Here is a 20628-nt window from a genome sequence, read left to right as displayed (position 1 = left end):
ATATTTCCATGAAAATCCGACTCACCTCACTGTGAAACGCACTAAAACCATTGTGTACGTTGCAACATGTTTAATCGATCACAGAGTTTATATAATAGTCGCGTGTCTATTTCAAATAGATCACAGAGTGTATTTAGTCATGTACCTATTTTAAATAGACACACGATCTATGACCAATACTGTGATGAAAGATGAAAGTTGACAAAAATTCCTCATCAATTTTTTGAGAAGTGCAGATGAGAACCATGTAATGTATTTCCTGCAGCCTTAGCTGATAAGAGCTAAGGGAATACCACAGCAAGAACAGAATTTGCAACAAATAAACTATAGAAATTCTTATTGAATGTTTTTGACACAAATTCTGTTAATACATGCTGTACACACTGCTACTAAGTGACCAAATTCAACTCTGGAGAAAACAACATTCCTAAAACAGAACAATTTATTAACAAAATGGTAAAATAATTTGAAGAAGCAGGTATTATAGACAGGTTTGTAGCTATAGAAAACTAAGGGTGGGTGGGTAATAATATTGATAAACTATAAATAATAAGAGTGAATTTTAAGGATGGGCAAGAGAGTAAATAAAGGTGAAATTTGCTTTACACTGGGTGGAAAACCTCAAGGCTGGGTGGGCCAGCCCATCTCTGCCCACCATAACTACATCCATGGTGGAACAGCTACTCATACTGCAAAACAGGGTCTGCACCCCTGCATTATTAACACAACTAGAAATCATATTTCCACAGATTTTGCAGAAAATTAGGCCTTGTTTTATTATACAACTGATTTACTAATATTACTATGCAGTTTACCATTCTGCGCTCCTACTGTACATTACCTTTTCTTTATATACTCCCCAAACAAAAATGAAAAAAGCTTTTTACACTAAGCTAAGTGTGGAGCCTTTTTTCAATTTAAAATATTTAATTCTTAAAATATGATCAAAATTTTGAAAATACAAATTACAAGTATTTATAAATCTATGAAGAAATAAGATTAATTAAATCCCAGATGACCCAGCAAGGAGGCAATAATATAACCATCACAAGAAACTCATACAAATTAATCAATTTATTATTAATTAGAATGCACAACCAACATGCTATGTTGAATACAAAATACTTATCAAGTACAAAATATAACACAGAACTGGATAGCCTCCTGCAGCTAAATCCACAGTCAACTTTCAACAACAAATCAAAACATTAGGTTTATGGTAAATTAATTAGATTTTCTCACTTACCTGGAACGCTCCAGCATCCATCATTGCAACGTTTGGTAGTGACCCACCTAATGCATTTGATTGTAACTGTGGATGTATTGCGCCACGAACACTATACATTGGCGCCGGAGGTTCCTAAAATCGAGAAAATACACTTTTTTACTAGGCCCAGCCAGATACATAAACATGCGCATACCAACGAAATCCAACATGGAGGAAGGATCGGAGCAACCTGGGCAGATAGCCAGGCTTAAAAAGAAGCCTATAGAAAAGTCGTGTCTAATTTCATCGATTAAAGCCATTTATCTACACTTGCTTGTACTTACTCTGTTTATATTGGATACATCTTTCATTATTTTATCAAAGGCAGCATTTCCTTCAGCTTGCCTTTGAGCATGTAAGGCAATTTTCTCACTAAATTTACGCGGGCTGGATGTCATTTTGTCTTTTCCATGAACCTACAGAGTACCGAAGATGTTGTCATTTTTAGCTATTATCGCAGGGGTCGCCTCTCATCCAATGACAGTTCGCCAATGGTGTCATGTGATTTCAAGGCTGCTTCCGTATGGGAATGGGTCAATCATTGACCCCTTTGAAAATACCGCGCTCTTGTTTTTATTAATTTCGTAAATATTAATTATCTGAAAAATATGCAATATCGAAGCATTAAAATGAGATACATTATCAGGTTAGCGTATGCAGTTAAATGACATCCAAAATATCGCAGAGACACTGGCTAAACTTACAACTTCCGAAATACAGTTCATTTAATGAATGATGCATCGTTGCCTGAAAAAAGTCTAGTATCAATATTAATTATATTAAAATGAATAAGTTTATTTGGGTCAGATAAGACGGTTGTGTGTCAAAATTCATTATGTAGAGCTCTTTTGTGATCATCATGTCTAATAGACATTTATGATTTATAATTTTAATTCTTATCAATCTATAATACATTTATAAAAAGACAGTTCTTCTACCTCCGTTGGTAGGACCGTGTTCACACACTACTTCTATAATCGGCTACATCATACGTCAGCTGAAGAATTAAACTGATTGTATTTAAAAATAAGCTTAGTATAAGATAAATCAGAATCATTAAAAACTTAATAAATTTTAACTTGAACTTATTTCCGGGCTTCTAATATTTAGCGAGGAAAAACATCTTTATTAAAATTTATTATTGGAAGCTGGAATTACTTATTAATTTACTTTTATTTAGTTTCGGTGACGAATCGCTGCAATGAAAGCATACATCAATGAGCCAATCATGAATGAAAAGAATGAAGGATGGAAAGGCATACGATACGATACGATATACTGACATACTCTTTATTCTCAAAATATAATGACGATTATACCATGGAGAAAATATATTAATTTATGTTACATCTTAATATAATTTTCTCATGATTACTCCGTATATATTATGTGTCCGTATAAAATTCCAGGTATAAAGGAGTTTCTCTAAATTATTTAACAATTATAATTTACCTACCATTTAAATTTATTCGTTATCAGAATTAATTAATTATTAGCATACTGTCTATATCATTATTGTGTTCTTTTATTTATTTATAATTATTTCTAATTTATTACAAAAAAAATAGCAGTTATTGCTCAATCGCCAATTTTTGTTAACGATATGAATGGTAGATAAACCTCTATCAAAAGAAATATGAAACTTCATGACAATTATTATTCTTTCAATATGAGACAAAACATGTATATTAATCTTATAATGAAATTAAATTAATAAGTACAGTATAGAAATTGGATTTTAGCCAACGAATAAATTAGAGCATTACTTTTTCTCAACTTGCTTGGCGCCACCAATGGTGAAACCGTAACAACAAGGACAATTCTTAGCCAATCCGCTTGCATGTTATATGAAGGTTGAGTTCGGATTTCAGCTGCGTAGGATAGGCCAAGTCTAGGGTTTGGGCTTTATTTGTAGCATGTGGTGATTCCCCTTTCTGCTTTCCGTACTACTATCTGAACTTGGAAGCATTGTTTCAAGCCCAGGTAACAAGCTCACAATTCACCCTAAAAACTTGGTATTATAAACAATAGCACATTAATGAAGGAAAAAACTGAACCGAAGTGTGTTGTTATTTGTAGCTCTTGTTTAGAAATAGGTACTTGATTTTTCTTCAGCTAAGCTTCACTAAAAATACGCAACACACCGGCTAAGCCTAAGAACCTAACGTAAACACTACTACTACATTCAGGCGTGGTGACACCATATTTCTGGTTTGTTATAAACCCTGTTTCACTCACAGTTTGTTGTGATTATATCAGACGTAGTTAGTCTCACAGTAATTCGCCAGATTTCGGATTTACTCTGAAATTAGTGATTTGTTTTGGTGTGCAACAACAGGTCAAACTGGTGAAATATCAGAGCTGAAAACTAAAAATATTTGATAGCTCCGAAACATGTAAGAATAGTTTAGATATTGTGCATAATCTGTCTATCTAACTAGGCACAAATTCTTTATAATTATGTTTTTGTTATCCAACTTCTCCCTCTTTTCAGTGCTGTTAAATACATGTTATATCAGTCTCAAGATTTAACATTTTTAAAAGAATGGAATGTCCCCATCTGTTGGAAAATGTAAAGGGATATGAAATTGTTTGTAACAAGAAAATCAAGAATGAAAATGTACAGAATTGGACTTGCTCAGGTAGGTTTAGGTACTGGCCTACATTATAATAATATAGCCCAAATTTGTTGTTTCGTTGTTACATGTTATAGTCATGTAGTCATATGTAAATCTATCCGGGAAGCTAAACAAAGTTTTAAAATGGATATAGCCAGCTATATCCAATCCTAATTATGGAAAAGCACCATGTAAAATTCTTATCTGAGGATAAATTTTCATGGTCCCACATATAAACATGTTGAGTTTGATGATTAATAAATCATAAACTTTAAAAAATAGATATTCCTATACAATCACTGCCATTGTTGTGATGCAGAGAGCTGTCCTACTTCAATACTTATTTTTTTCATAAAATGAGGGTAAATCTACACTCAGCCAAATCATCTTCATCATTTTCATTGTGTTTGCTTAGACGACAGACCCGCTGGTCTACAAACCTTCCAGTAACAGTCACCAATATTGTTAATTTTATTATGCGAGTTGACACTGTAAAGCTTACTGAATCATGAATCACTGAATCACTGAATTCACTGAGCTAAAATAAGTCAGTGGGAACAGGTACCTCTATCATGGTGGGTAACAAGACCACTGTGTAAATTAATTGGTGCTATAATAAGATAATCTTCCTGGTATAGACTTATAAACTAGGAAATGTACACAGAATTTCAGAAGAAAATCAAACCTCAACTGAAGAATCTGCTATCTATAATTAATAACTAAATACCTATTAATCATTACCTGTAAATGACATTTTATCACCATTGTTGAAAAATACCTTGAGCACTACTAACATGTTTACCATATGTCAATTTCCACATATCCAACAAATTACATATATGCATATATTATACATGGGCATTAATTTATATTCGTACCACATAAATAAGGAATGTATTACTAGAGCTTTTTCCTTTTAATTGTTCATGCTGTAATGAATTGCATTTTAACCATTACATTAACCATAATTTTAGTTAAACTAATTTTTTTGTGAAATAATACATTTTTCAAAAAACCAATTAAACATGATATTTGTCTATAACATTTTTAAATGGATTTGTTTTTATAGTTTGCAGGTCAAACAAAAGTCCATGGATGTGTGTAACATGTTGTCTTGTAGGATGTGGAAGGTATGTTTTAGCATTAAACCATGCAGCTATAATAATCTTCATCATTAAGAGATTTATCATTGAACAATGGCCTTCTCTCTTTTGTGTTTTACTGTTAACTGATCACGCTACTATGCAAAGGTCATATAGAGGTCATACAGGCTAGTCTATTATTCAGTCACCACTACAGTAAAATATATCTGTATGTGGGTGGATAAAACAAGCATTACATAAACTATGCAAAAGGTAGTTTTTTAATATAGATGAATCCAAGAAGAATGGCGCCCTCTGTTGTCGACACCATTACTGGGGAGTGCGGGAGTCGTCCCTAAACCTAGACCTAGGCCTACTCCTAAAATGGTGTCTGGTTATAAACACAGTACCATTGAGAAATCCGGCTTTTTATTTTGCAGCTGAATAATGCCATCAGTCTTCAAACTAAAAATTTATGAAAGTTATGTTCTGAACTTGATCCTTTTATACTATACACACCTAAAACAAACTTAACAACATCTGTCCCCAAAGGTTTTTATGCATTTTCACATCTTCTCTGGAACCAACTTCCCACCACCATCCGTAATGCTCCAACTCTTTCTGAATTCAAATTTCTTCTTAAAACTCACATTTTCCATAGTTCTTACTTTTAAGCGCTGTGCTGAGCGCTATATAAATGCTTGAATAATATTATTATTATAAGTATAGTTCGTGTATTTAAACATCTTCCAACTTCGGAAATGCCACCCCAGTAATGACGTCGACAAAAGAGTGTGACGTTCAAAAAGTTCTCTTGGAACGTCTATGGTATTATTTGATAAAAACTTTTGGAAATATTTTAAAAAGCAATTTTTGAGAGATTCAATCATGTTAAATTTGATATAAAAAGTTGGTAAATGATATTTTTTTGCTCATCAAAACTTAAAAGGACAAAAATGAAGTTAGGCATTGACATTACCCTTCGTCACCACCACCAACTTCACTATTTGATTTTATTTGGCATTCAACAATAAAAATACATTTATACAAAAATATATAAATATATAAAAATACAATTAAGAAAAAATGGTCACAATAAAAATTATTTAAAACTACAATTCAACAATAAAAGAATGATTATTATAAAAAATAATACATAATTTTAAAATTTTGATTTTCAAATTGATCTTCAAATTCTATTGCCACCACTATCATTACCATCAATATCATCAATATCATCAACAAGACCAACTTCACCAATGACCACACCCCATCATCATCATTTCCATAATCACTATTGTGTCATAAACTTCATCATGAAACAATTATGATAATCCTGATAATGATTATAACATTTGATATTGCTATTTAGCCAACTCTACAAAATATATTTTTACTTTAAAATAATTTTCAGATATGTAAATGGACATTCAAAAAATCATTGTGAAGATAGCACACATCCTGTTTGTATCAGCTGTGACAACTACTCTGTGTTCTGGTATGTTTTTATTTATGCAACAAAGTTATTCACAAAAGTAATGCTGGTTCATACCTAATAGCTTTTACTCCACTGAATTGCATGTCTACGTATTAGTTCCTTTAATAACTACAGTAGTTTATCTAGCGTATGCCAACCCCCATGAAAATATATATAATTGGGCCATTTCCAGGGCTGGGAATTTTGTGATCATGAAAAAAATTTTTTAACTTTATAGGGATATCTAATCAAAAGGCAACCTTTCATCATGGGTTGGATTTATTTGGTGTAAACACCAAGGATTACCCATGAAAGTCCCAAGAAGACTTATTTTGCATTGGGTTCTTGTGGTGGTGAGTGGGCGGTACACTGGGAGACAATCCCCTAATCTTTTCCGAAGAGTTTACTGCTTTAACATGCACATGGGCAATATTGCGGGACCAACGGCTTAAACGTCTCATCCGAACGACGGTACGCTATTAAAACCTGCATTTCAGCCCTCCATTTGAATTACAAGGAGGGCAGTGATGGGAAATTGAACCAGGGACCAAGATATCTCCATGGTTCAGTGCATACACAGTGGCTACCACCAAAGATAATAAAAAAAAGTTAGACCAGGTCGCGATATATAGTGGAACTTAAACTCAAAATGCTTTGTTGGAGGATGGGGTCCATAGAGAGAGCAATTTTACTGTATCTTTAATTCTAAGACAATCTATAATTTATATATTCTGTAAGTAATAGTAAAAATCAGCAGAGCTAATCATTGAAATCATACCATGGGCCTTTGCCTGGGAGAATGCCAGTACATGAAAATAGATGTAAAAGTATGGGGTGGGCTTATTCTAAGGTAACTATGTTAACTTTTATATAATTAATGATTGTGCTAAATTCTTAATATATTTTGCATCAAACATCATTCTTTTTTATGATATTTGTACAATTGAAGAAAGACAAAAGAAATGGATTGACCATGTAATGAGACTCGGATCATTAGGCTCTAGACTAAAGCAGGGCACTTAGTGTGCCCGTCGATCGTCTAATGCTCACAAGTAGTGGAGTTAGGTTTGTTGGTCGTATGACCATCAAACATTGCAGGAAGTGCCTGACTTAAGAGGTGGATCTCAGGAATAGACTTGAGTTTACTTTCAACCTACATAGAAACTTAATGGGCGAACTCAGTGAAACAAGATAGTATAATACATACTCCAAATATCGAAATGCACGCCTACCCGATGATGACATAATTAATGTTGAAATATTGAATCCCGACACAATGGCGTACATTTCGATACTTGGAGTATTTATTATACTATCTTATCTGAGATTAATCAGTGGCCCTCTCTGTTTTAGTGAAACAAGGTTCTAGTATCCGTAGTTGGCGGAATAATTCATTGGACAACAAAAGAAGACGACGATCAAACAGCACAAAAATCTACTTGCTTTTTTTATGGTTTTGGCTTGACAAAGTATTGAATGACCAGCTAAAACCTTACCTCAATAACAGGAAGTAAAATTGATAATGTTTTTGTTTAGTGAAATATATATTTATATCTTTATTAAAATATCATTTATTTTTGCAGTTACAAATGTGATGAATTTGTTGTGAATGATACCAAAACAGGTGGAATACAACAGATACGAGTATATCTCCAGGAGATTAATAGGTCAGTCATTAGTATACGTACAAGATACATTTTATAATCACAATTGGAGTGTAGTATCATTTCACTGCTACATAGAATTATCTCCGTACTTCAGATTGCTCTCTCTCTCTCTCTCTGGCCGACTTCAAATCCATTTTAAAATCTCTTTTATTTTTTCACAATGAATCTATGCATCATTGCTTCATCATTTTCAGAAGCAAGCTTAATTTTATTTTGACAGGTGGTTTATAAATGTATCGATTTGATATTAATAGAAATAACAATGTTATATATTTAAGGCTCTTAAAATTATTCATAGCTTGATGATTAAGGCTTTCCAAGGGTCATAGGTTCAAATTCTGTAAGATGCTATCATTTATACTCATGACTAAAAAACAATTCCAATTCTTGAACATTGTAATGAGACTTTATTTATAGAGGATGACATTATTCAATTTATTTAAGAGAGTCCTGAATATGAGTTGTCCTCGAAAATTAGATGATATCAATAGTCTTCCAAAGTTAGAGGTTGATATGTTTAATTGCAATTAAATTATGATCCATGGTTTTAATAGATATCAAAAAGCTTAATTTTTTTTAAACCATTGTATATACAAATGTATATATGAACATATACTCTCATCTACAAACAAAAGGCTCTAGTTACAAAGACTTTCTAAAGTACATGTGGTCCTACCCAATATAATTAATATTCACACGGATAACTTCATACCTTCAATCGTCTGCAATTGATATGCAGACTATGAAGATATGCATGATGCCACTTCTTAAACATTGTAATGCGACTGAATTTATATACCAAGACATTATGTAATATTTTTAAGAGAGCCCTGAATATAATTTGACCCAGAAAATTGGGTGAAATCAATAGTATTCCAATATTTATTCCAAAAATGTGTTTATTTCTTACACCCAATACCTGTCTTTTTTTGTTTTTTTTTTAAGAATAAGATTTTAAATAACATGAGATATGATGTACTTACTGCAGAGAAAACAAGTTTTTTTGTTGTTCTCTTCCTTAGTGCTTTGCATGACCGAAAAGTGAAACGTGGGGCAGAGTCTTCTGAAGAAAATCAGCCACCTCGAAAAAAGAATTCTTCAAATTCTGTAAGTCTACTTAATATAAATGCAGAATTTTTTTTTTTTAGAATTACGGTATGGTGGTTGTAACACGCCCATGTGTATATCTAGGTTTAGTTGCACATGGATACACATGCTTATGAGGATCTTCGGAGCTTCTCTAGGAATTTAGAGACTTATTGCCCTGTGAAGTAAAAAAAAATGCTGGAGAGAACTTATACATAAGAATGATTTAAAAAATGAGGATTATATGATGATAATTGATTAAAAAATGATACTGTAGTACAACAATTTCATTTATTTTCCTTCTCCCACTTTTTTAGGTTAGGTTAGATAGGGTGATTGTTTGGGAACACCATTTAAATATGCTCTTTGAGTTTCTTTGGTCTTTCCTTTTCATTCAATTCCAATTGACTAATTATTTTACTTGTATTTTTATGTGTTTTGAGAATGAATAGATTAAATTGAATTTGAATTTGAAAGGAACAAGTGCATTTATTCATTTCACTATAAAAAAATTTAAAAATTTGTTGACAGAAATTTAGGGATTATGCAAAGACTGTAGAAATTATATTATATATACTTATTTATTTTAGGCAAACGGTGTGTCTATGAGAATAGATATTTATCCTGGTTACTTCTTTATTATGTTCTCGCATAATTTATTATTCTTTTCTCATTCTTATCACATGATTTGTTATTTTGCCTTTGTTAATGTCATGGTTGAGCTTCCACCTGTATTTCAGGTCAAGGCCAAGTTTCCTGGGCTTCGTAACCTTGGTAACACCTGTTTCATGAATGCTGTGCTCCAGTCATTGAGGTATGTAGAAATAGAAAACATGTACAAAACAGCTGAATAAAATTATTTGCATTCTGTTTGGATGTCTCAACGTTCAGCAGTGTAAATTCGTAATGAAGACAAAATAGTTTGTAATATCGATTGAAGCTTTAAAATGAAGATGTGAAAAAATATATATATCACCATCTATTTTATGATAATATTTACCGCAAAATATATTTATGTGCTAAATTTATATAGCGCCATTTTCATAATGCATGCTGAATAATGACAATTGCGAAAAAAAATAAGTAATGACTGGATCTAGAACGCTTTTATTTATTGCACAAACTTTTGATGGAATGAAAGAATTCCATAAAACCTTATTTACACGTGGTTGGTAACCTCTCACAAACACAAATCAATAGTTTTGTCCTATCTCTTTTGAATTTTCTAGCAACATTCAAGACTTTTGCGGTTACTTCAAACAATTACCGGCAGTTGAACTACGAAGCGGCAAATCTGCGGGGAAAAGAGTTTACAATACACGTAATCTAAAGCAGGATGATTTGTAAGTCATATAGTGTCAATGAGAAATGTGAAAATAAGGATGAGAATGGGATGGATTAGATTTCTTTGTGTAAATAATCAACTAAAACCTGAAGAGTTCATGGGTTGGTCCAGGGGATAAATAGGGTGGCTAGCCACTCCCACCCTTCCGAAAAAAAATCCCTAGAACAAGTCCTCTGACCAAGTACTAGAAGGGGGATATGTCCACTCATTTGGTCAATTCATGGATGCAACTCTTTCAAAGTTAGGCCCTATTGCTCAATCCATGCCACTACTAATGTAACCATTCTCATCATCTTCATCATGTTTCATATATTGATGCAGAAAAAAATATTTGAAGAAACATAACATCATCAACAGACCTCTCAGAATGTGGGAAAGTGTATTTCCAGGCCTCTAAGAAACACACATTTTCTGAGGGAGGAATCCCACACAGTCCATTTCACTGGCGGTGTCCTTGAGTAAGACACTGTGTTGGTTTCCATCTGCGATATAAATGTGTAGGTTATTAGTATAAGTAAATTTAGGCTACTTTTAGTCTACTTTAGTCCATAAATAGTGGGTGGGGTTGGATGTTCTGCATGGGTGATTATGGACCTGTCATCCATGAAAAAAATAAGGTCAAGAGTAACAATACACACACTTGGAATAAGTTATTATACCTAGAAAGAGATGGAGACCAATTAAACTTAACTTTTCAAGTTATTTTATTTTCTGACCTGTAGATCTTTAGCAGAGGAAATACGTAAAACGTTGTGCTCACTCTGGCGAAGTGGAGAGATGGCAATTTCACCAGAGGAACTGTTCACGATAATGTCAAAGCTATTCCCACGGTTCAGGTAATAAGAACTTAAATGCTTCGTTTGTTGGATATGATTATGTAGATGTCTCAAGTTAGTAAAATGTATTTCAGTAAGTCTTCAGATATCCATAGTAAATGCAAAATTTCCATAGCACCTAATAATTTGTCTTGAGTGCAAAATTTGAGGTGCTTAAATTACAGGTACATGATAATAACAGATTTGGAATTTGGAAAAGAAGCAGGACTTGATGAAGATTTACTGCCCACTTTTTCTTAGTTTTCACAATAATTTATCAGTAATCTCACAAGTATTAGTTGTCCAGGGTCAATGTAATCAAAAGTTATTTCTGCTGGACTTTAGACCTTTTTATTTGTAGGTCCAGGCCTATGATAAATTTCCGTAGTATTTTGTCTATATCCGTACGTCCGTAATTAGGCAAAATTTCCGTAGCAACTACGGAAATTCCGTAGTACTTGAGAAGTCTATAATTATGTGGCAGTATTTTAAATGCAAAAAAAAAATCTCTTCAAACAATTTAGGAAAGCAATGTTTGTAATAACATTTGTAACTCTCAAAATTGATTGCTTGTTATTAGGTAAAAAATATTTTTTTGAAAACTTCATTTTCAGGGGCTATCAACAGCAAGATGCTCATGAGTTCATGCGCTATCTACTGGATAGGCTACATACTGAACTGCAGGGGGCGCCCTGTCCTAGTAATCACTGGAAGCCAAGTAATGGCAAGAGCACCATAGTAACTTTGATATTTGGCGGTCTTCTACTTAGCGAGGTTGTGTGTCTGAAGTGCAGCTCTGTATTCAAGAAAATTGATCCATTTTTAGGTAAATAAAATGTCAAATCCAAGGATTTTATAAGGACCTTTATTAAAACTTATGCCTTGTACAGTATTATCTCCAAATTTTTTGTATCAACTTTTAAGTCTTCTGATCTGATCTACTCTAAATTCTAATGTACTGATTCACTACCTTCTGATCACTTTAAAACCCCATCTGTTTCCTTAAATTTGCTGCCTTACATTGTTTAGTAATAAGACTCTTTTTAAATCGAATATTATTACTAGTTTTTCTTCAGACAAGATTCCGGGATTTCATCATTAAAAGCGATTATATAACATAATCTTTGTAATCTTTATGATTTTAAAGGTAGAATCCAGGAAATATCTTGTTAGATGTGTGGGACCATAGCAAGCATAAAACTGTGTAAACTTGATTGTTGACAGGACATTCCTGGCTATTAAATAACATGTTTTAATTGGTCGGTTGTTAAGTTTGTTTAACACTCTGGAATGGTCCATTATACACTCATATATATGTAATTATAAGTATATAACTAATTTTTGAATTTGATTATGTTGTGTAGATCTATCAATAGATATACCTGTTAAGTTTCGATCAAGGAGCTCAAAATCAAAGGAAGGTTCCACAGTATGCCGTCTCGAAGGTAGGCTTAGCTATTAGTCGTCTTGAATATATATGAACATCCGATTTAACCACAAATCGGGTTTGTGCAGTGCCCTTGATTGGAAGTGGCCCTGAATCAGAAATCTCTATAAATTCAGGTCATAACATTTGGCCTAGCATATGTCCATGTGTATATTAGTATATAAACTAGAAATTGCAAATTGCAAGTGAAGAGCTGCGAAGTAAAACTGCATATAAATGTTCTTCGAACAAAATTATTTATGCGAGTCAAGTGAAAATAATGAATAATAAAAATATAACAAATACTGTAATATGAGACACAACTCATTGTCTATATTGGAACACTTCTCATTGGGTAACAAAGTCGTAATTTTTCATTTTTGTCAAAAAGTGTCTATAGTGGTGAATTATGGTTTAGGTTTTTTTAAATAAAGTTTAAAAAATTTCTATGTATGTGGAAAATGTAGTTGATTACCAAAGGTTACAATTTTTATTTTGAAGACTGCATGGTCTACGAAGTGTACATTTTTTTATGGGTCCGTTTTTCAGTCGTCTTAGGCCCTTGTTTTTTGACAAACAATGACTTTTCAGAGGTCAAATTGCTGTCAAGAATATGAATTGGCTGCTTCGCAGCAATAATTACTGGGTTGAGGGGCATGGTTCAAATTATACCCCAAGTTATCTGGAGGCTGTACTACGTCCCAAGACAAAGTCAGCATTAAATTCCCAGGAAATATTTGTTTTATATACCACTACATAGATTCCTAGGCCTAGAATATGCTAGCACGCCATCGAGGCCTGAATTTGATAACACTTACACTTGGTAAATCACAGTTTGCGGCTTCAAGATACTCTTCAAATATTTGGACGGCGTACTTAACTTGTTTTTTTTTTTTTTCGTATTAGCTCTGGCTGATAACTCATTAACACTTCCCAGTTTAAATCTGGAACACCCTGCCATTGTTATTCCCAGTCTAGCCAATATGCAGTGTATGTGCACCTAGTAGCAGAGTGATAGTCAGCTTCCAGGTCATCAAATTAGCTCTTAAATTTGTAGAAGCGTGCCCCCAACAATAGGCTTAGCATAATTTTCTACATCGCGACGTACAAGCAAATTAAAAGAGGGCAAAAAACAAGAGGCTATTGCCCGGCTAGCTGGATATGGCTGAAACTATTTTTCGGCAATTAACCAAATGCCTGGAATCTATGTAGTTGGTTTATAAACTAAACTATTCCACAGATTTAATTACATATTTACTTAATGGTATTATTCTGTGGTGGCTGCAATTTTGCATAGAACAACTTAAATTTGGTAGTTATGTGACATGCATTTTCTGTTTATGATAGACTGTATACAAAGCTTTACAGAGAAAGAGGAACTAGCAGACTCAGAACATTACATGTGTACAGAATGTAAAAAAAGAAGGCCCTCAACGAAGAAATTCTGGTTGCGATGTCTACCAAATGTACGTATACCTGGTTTTGTCTTTAAATTAAAAGTATATATCTAATATAATCTAATATATTCTAATGGTTCTAAAGGTATACCATAGTAAGTGTGCCTACCAGCCAATCATGGATGTTTTATATCCACAGGCATGGTGCATCCTCCTCAATTGCATGAGGAATGATTACGTTTTACCAGGTTGATTTCAGATTTTTTCCTTGCTCACGTGTGTGCGGGAGTTTGTGTTGTTCTTTTTATGGCAGACTTCTGCGAAACACAGGCAACTTGGGACCCCTGATGTAGTCTAATTTCTTTTATAGTGTGTTAGCCTTTTCTATTGTAATTGTATTCCATAAATTTAAGTGTATACATTGTTTTGCAGTATATAACAAATCTCATTATGAATCTACTTACCTGGATGAACCAATAAATATGCCAGATTTCCCAATGAACAACTTACCTTGAAAAATAATGTATTATTAAGCCAGGCTCTCAATTCACACAACAGTCGTCGACCAACGCGATTCTATAGAACCATGATGCACGCACAACGGATTGTTTTATTCCTGTTTCATAGTATTTTATCAAATTTTATTGTATTTTAATGTATGTGAGGGCCTCAAATCGTCGCTCACTACACGAACTAACACAATCAAAGTAGATTGTGTTAGTTCGTGAAATCACAGTAGTGCGTCAAAACGAGTGCGTATTGGTTGTCAAGCAATTTTGTATTCTTTACCACACAAAAAGTCCTTAACAACAACAGCGCGTATTTTGACACGCTTTTTTGATTTCATGAACTAAACACAATTGAATTTAATTGTGTTAGTTCGTGATGTGAGCGACGAAATGATCAGCTTTTGCTGAATGGGCTACCCTAATGAAATATGGTTTAATAAATAATAATGATGGTCCATCCTCGTAAAATATTGTTGAAATAAAATAAATAAATAAAATAAAGACTGCTACCGACAATCAGCAGATGCCATAGCGTCGTCTAACGCTCATAAGAAGCGGAGTTGGATTTGTCAGCCGATGGTCGTATGACCTTCGTATGACACAGTGAGTCCCCAGCTTAAATGTCAGTGTGCAGTATAAATATATATACACTTATATTTTGATAAATCCATTATTTCTTAGATAACTTAAGCAAAACTTCTTCCAGGCATCTCACTCATAAACTACTATCAGCATCTTCATTTTGTGAATTTATTTTTCTAGGTATTATGTCTACATCTAAAACGGTTTCATTGGAACAGTTATCTGCGAAGTAAAATTGATACGTATGTTCGCTTTCCAGTCCGTAATCTTGATATAAATTCCTTTGTCTTGCATAATAATGTGAGTATGGTTTTTTTTTTTTTTTTGTTTTTTTAATGAATAAGCTTTTAACCATTCATGTTAATTTAGTTTATGCGGTTAAGTCATGCAGACAAGTTGATATTTACATTATTTTAAGTATTTAGTTAAAATGTTTCACATAGTCATGGTTTTTTGCCTTCCTGTAAACTTCCTTCTGTCTTATGTAAAATATGAAAAGTGTGCTAAGGACAGGTGAAAAAAATATATTGATAAATGTAAGATATGAACAGAATCTGAATATGGTCATTGATCTATCAAATGCATAAAAACACACTATTAATATTATTATTATTATTATTATTGTTATTATTATTATTATATACTTCAGGAGGATGACAATGAAAATTTTAAACCAGGATTGTACGATTTAGTTGCAGTGGTTGTCCATCAAGGATCTGGGTGAGTGTATTATATAATAATTTAATATAAAAATAATCCAGTCATGATGTCATCACATTCATTTGCACGTAATTTTCCTATCCCCGACCAAGTACTAATTTGATATAATGCCTCTCTGATTTTTTTGCGTCTCGTGTGCAAAAAGCTCAATGAAAGCAGGGTTTTACATCAAAAAGAATATTTCGTTGGTAGCCAAGCTCTGAATGCCCCCAGCGGACCTAACAAATTTTGCTCAACGTAAACACAAATAAAGGCTAGACCACCAACCTAGGCAAGGCCTAGAAAGGCATATGGTTATGAGATAACAAGGTACTGTTTTATAAATGAACTGAAAAGAGAAGGCAACGCTGAAATAATTCATAATAATGTTTACAAATACATTTTAATATATTAAACAAATGTTAGGTCTACCTAAACTTCAACAACAACAATCAATTTAAGTGTCAGTGCACTTACTATTGTACTAGTAAATCATTCTCATACTAATGCACCGCAACTTGGCATTTAATACATAATCAAAATATAATTAAAATGGTGACGTCACTTATAAAGCAATTATGGACAAGTTAGAAAATAGAAGTTTTAGAAGCCATTATTTCCTTCAAAAATTGCCTTCAGCCCTGCAGGCTTCAGGCAATTTTTTTCAGGTATTAATGGCCTCTTTGGCCTCTATTTCCTATAGGGTCCTCAGAACATGACTATAATTTCATAATGTGTTCTCATTCTAATTGGAAATGCTTGTTTTGGCCTAGGTACCTGCAGCAGCCACTGTGCAGTGCCACCCAATTTAAATACATCATATAACGGACGCATACGGATACAAACATTGTCCTTAACCCACATAACTCTCAATATGAGGGTTATTCGTGGAGCCAAGCAATCAGACACCAAAGATGCTGGCCGAGTTTGAACCAGTCTTCAGCACCAGAAGCAGGGAAAAAACCTCTCAATCAACCCCTCAGCTGTGTTATGTTAACTACAAAGTGAAAATAAAATAGCTCCTGGTGCCTGGAGTGACTTAGCTTTATGATAGAACTGGTGAATTATAGTGAAGTATGCACTATATCAACTACCAGTGCAAATACGTAATTGTTATACCAACTCAATTCTTGATATTTTTTTTTCAGTGCGGGAACAGGCCATTACATTGCATATGCTCTACATGAAGGTATGTATTGGCTGTATATTTTTTAGTGTGTATTATAAAACTAATGTCTGAAAGGACAAAATAAAATAATTATTGAATCTTATGTAAATTAAATTTATATAAATTTCATTACTGATAATATTTTTGCTGAATTTCTGCTAAAAAAAGTGAATGTTGTATTTGTTATTATTTAATTGTTTGTTTCAGGACAATGGTATTGCTTCAACGACAGTACTGTGACATGCGTTGACGAGTCTACGATTTTGAAATGCAAGGCATACCTGCTATTCTATGCCAGCCACACTCCAGTTGAGAAAGACTCATTTGTGATGGCTGAAAGACTACAAAAAGAGTTCAACGCTTCCTAGCATCTCCAATGAGGAGAGTAGAGAAAAAGGTCGGGATACTCAGGTCAGGTCAAGAGCAGGTCACACAAGCAAGTGGAGATACCTCAACAGCAGAGGATGGCAATTGTGTATCATATGGAAAATCTTTGCATCCTATATTTCTATTATTGCTTCAGATTTCCAAGAAAGCATAAAACTGTTGCTAGGTAACCATATACAGTAATTATGTTGCTAAGCAAGCATAATATGTTGCCATGCAACCAACAAAATGTTGCATAACAGTAAGACTATGAAGTAATTGCTATAATGTGTTGCTTAAGTAACCATATGGATATACTACAAGTAACCATGAGAATATTGTTGCTATGTAACCATATGAATAGTTGCTAAGTAACCACAAAAAATTCAGTTGTGTGTATGACCAAATCAATGTGGTTCCTCATCATTCTATGGTGGGTAAATTAAAAAAAGCAACAAAGTTAAAGTTGCTGAAGAAGTTAAAAAATATTGCTGCTAGATTTTTGTGCTTAGTGAAATAATTAGCCATATTATTTTTGTATGTCATGTAGGTATTATTAAGTTAAGATGGAAAAGGGTCACACTTTTCAATTCCTTGAAGTAATTTGATTTTCTTAATTTTATTAATTAGAAATTTTATTCAAAATTGTGATCATATCAACCACCCCACCCACCCACTTCCTTTCTCTCATGACAAATTAATCTTTTATGTCTCCAGCAAGCCTGCATTTCTAATTTATGTAAATAAATATGCTAATTATTTATTTGCATATATAATTTCATTCAGTGTTAGCATGAGGTAACATGCATAAATTAGTAATCCATAATATATATAACTATGATAATGACATGCATCTTTTCAAGGTGCATGTGAGTGTTTTAAGAAAAAATGTAAAAGAATTCTTGAATGATCATTAAGTGCATCCAAAATTTCAGAATATTTAAATCTAAATATAAACATGTATAACAGTTCATGTCACCACGACCTGTTAATTAATTATTCAAGCAACTATTACTATTGGACTATTAATTTAAAACACATTGCATGGTTGTTATTGGTGAAAGGGTTTTGCATCAGCTACAGTTGTCTTGTAGAACAAGTCCGCTTATATAGGAAGGTGTTCCTACATTAAATAATGAATTAATTCTGGTAAAACTGTAAACGTTAATGCTTTTTTTTTTTAACCTTTTTTTAGAAATATCAAATTGTAACAATTAATAATTTTTCATTGAGATTATTTTGACTATCTGAGCAAAGAGCAGATGAGGGAGTTATTTGGAAAATACACCAAAATAATTAATCAACTTTACTTTGTAATTGATAAATGAAATCATTTGAAATTTATTTTAATTTCATCATTTCATATTTTAAACATTTATGACACTAACCTTATGAAGTAAATATAGCATTGTTTTATTATTTACTTTAAATGTTATAATTTATGTTTGGAAAAATCAGTAAAATTTAGTTTATTTCACCTGAAAGTAAAATGCACTTTTTGTTACTAGTTAAAAATACAAAATCAAATTCAAAATTAATTTAAACGTTAAAAATTTTTGATTTTTATTACAATATCATTCCATCGTTCTTGCAACAGCACCCTCTAGTGGTGAAACTGACTTATTTAAGAGACATACAACTACTTGTAGAATTGTTTTCCATTTCCAAAAATTAAAAAAATCAATTATTTAACAGCAATAATTAAAGGTTATCATAACATTATGTTACAACAACTTGTTTCTGTTGGATAATACACAAGAATAGTGTAACAAGCATATTTTGTAAATATGCCTCTTTTTACAAAATTGACATTATTGTTTTTGGCCAATGTGAATGCACCAGCAAGACATTTCAGTTGAAAATTCTTATGAATAATGCTAATGTCATGAATTGTGTAAACAGCCAATATAGTACAATCCTGTGTGAACAGACCATACAACAATATGAGGCTTGTCATCCCAAAACCAGCGTACTGTCGCTAAATGTTAAATGAGCATCAGAATGTGGCAGCATTGTATACTGTAGTACAGCTGTAATACTTTTACTCAAAACTTTTGCAGTTACTAGTAACTCAATTCAAGTAGAAATTTTTAAAGCTTATAATGTGGAGAATATGAATTTATTAAAAAGTCAATGATGCTGGTTTTGGCATGGCAAGCCCCATATGTTCTTAATGTGAACTGACGCTATTATTTTGAAAGGACCCTTATGGAAGCAGTAGACATTAAAGTAGCAGTAATAGTAGTAGAGTCTTTTTGAACGTGCTTAAGTTCTGAAATGAATGCAAATTTTTGAACTTGTAAACAATTTAAATGTTGTCAATAAGTTATCCTTCCCAAATGTTTCCACTGTCTAATAACTTTTCTTTACATTTCTTTGACCAATTTTAATCAATTTTCTTTTTTAAAAGAATTCCATTGTAACTGTGTGTAGTAAATTAACGAAATATGTAATTCAGCAAATTATTGTCTCTGGATTTTGTTAATTTTTTCTATTACTTACACAAACAGCCATGCTCCGTAGGAAAAAGGTTTTTTGGTATGCAACTGATTTAGAAATGGATGTTTGATGAAAAACTTGGGAAAGATTAATGAGATACAGATTTTTGAATATTTAACAACTGGGGAAAGTTTTCTTCTTTAGTGTTCTAAAATCTGTTTCTCATCAAACCATTCCCAAGTTTTTCGTCAAACAAGTTTTCCATCAAACACCATTGTGTGTCTTAGAAAAATCAGTTGTATAACATATTAATATTTTTTTCTTCTCTCCGGAGCCTGCTTAAAAAAAAATCAATTATAAATAACATTAAGCCATAGGCATACATTATAAATAGGTGGACTAGTGCAAGTTTAGTCAAATGGAGGTGTTAGAGCATGTTTTATTTGGTGGAATCATCTTGACATCAGGGGTGGTGCTAGCGGCAGGGGGGGGGGGTCCATGGAGCAAAGGACCCACCTGTCGGGGAACCCCCCAGTTGTTAAATATTCTAAAATCTGTATCTCTAAAACCGTTCTGAAGTTTTTCCTCGTCGGGGAAAAATCAAATCTCGAGCGCCAGCACTATTACTAATCTTTCAAATTTTAGGAATTAAAAACTGTTCATTGCAAGCAGTGACACCGTAGGC

General features: G+C 32.9%; 2 protein-coding genes across 4 annotated transcripts; one reads left to right on the top strand and one right to left on the bottom strand.

Moving 5' to 3' along the window:
- Positions 1–370: 370 nt before the first annotated feature.
- LOC117110302 (CREB-regulated transcription coactivator 1-like) lies at positions 371–1738 on the bottom strand. Its single transcript, XM_033252955.1, has 3 exons — positions 1552–1738; positions 1247–1360; positions 371–427 (listed from the first exon to the last, which is right to left on the bottom strand). The coding sequence occupies exons 1-3, from the start codon at positions 1663–1665 to the stop codon at positions 404–406; spliced, it is 252 nt and encodes an 83-aa protein (XP_033108846.1). The 5' UTR covers positions 1666–1738; the 3' UTR covers positions 371–403.
- A 1368-nt stretch (positions 1739–3106) lies between these two features.
- LOC117110275 (ubiquitin carboxyl-terminal hydrolase 3-like) lies at positions 3107–19966 on the top strand. Of its 3 annotated transcripts, none has more exons than XM_033252919.1 (16): positions 3107–3250; positions 3762–3909; positions 4955–5015; positions 6382–6465; positions 8028–8111; positions 9134–9218; positions 9938–10011; positions 10427–10540; positions 11265–11378; positions 11972–12183; positions 12722–12802; positions 14131–14249; positions 15452–15571; positions 15921–15991; positions 17119–17159; positions 17346–19966. In XM_033252919.1, the coding sequence occupies exons 2-16, from the start codon at positions 3813–3815 to the stop codon at positions 17504–17506; spliced, it is 1518 nt and encodes a 505-aa protein (XP_033108810.1). In that variant the 5' UTR covers positions 3107–3250; positions 3762–3812; the 3' UTR covers positions 17507–19966. The 3 variants fall into 3 exon arrangements, with proteins under 3 accessions (XP_033108810.1, XP_033108811.1, XP_033108812.1); XM_033252920.1 differs by having other exon boundaries at positions 3231–3363; XM_033252921.1 differs by lacking the exon at positions 3107–3250 and adding an exon at positions 3486–3663.
- The last annotated feature ends 662 nt before the right edge of the window (positions 19967–20628 follow it).

Source organism: Anneissia japonica, unplaced genomic scaffold (assembly GCF_011630105.1).
Source record: "Anneissia japonica isolate Jap-2015-1 unplaced genomic scaffold, ASM1163010v1 scaffold673_len1821605_cov196, whole genome shotgun sequence".
NCBI classification, from domain to species: Eukaryota; Metazoa; Echinodermata; class Crinoidea; order Comatulida; family Comatulidae; genus Anneissia; species Anneissia japonica.
Note: the sequence above shows the minus strand (reverse complement) of the source record. Positions and strands in the feature narration are given on the sequence as shown.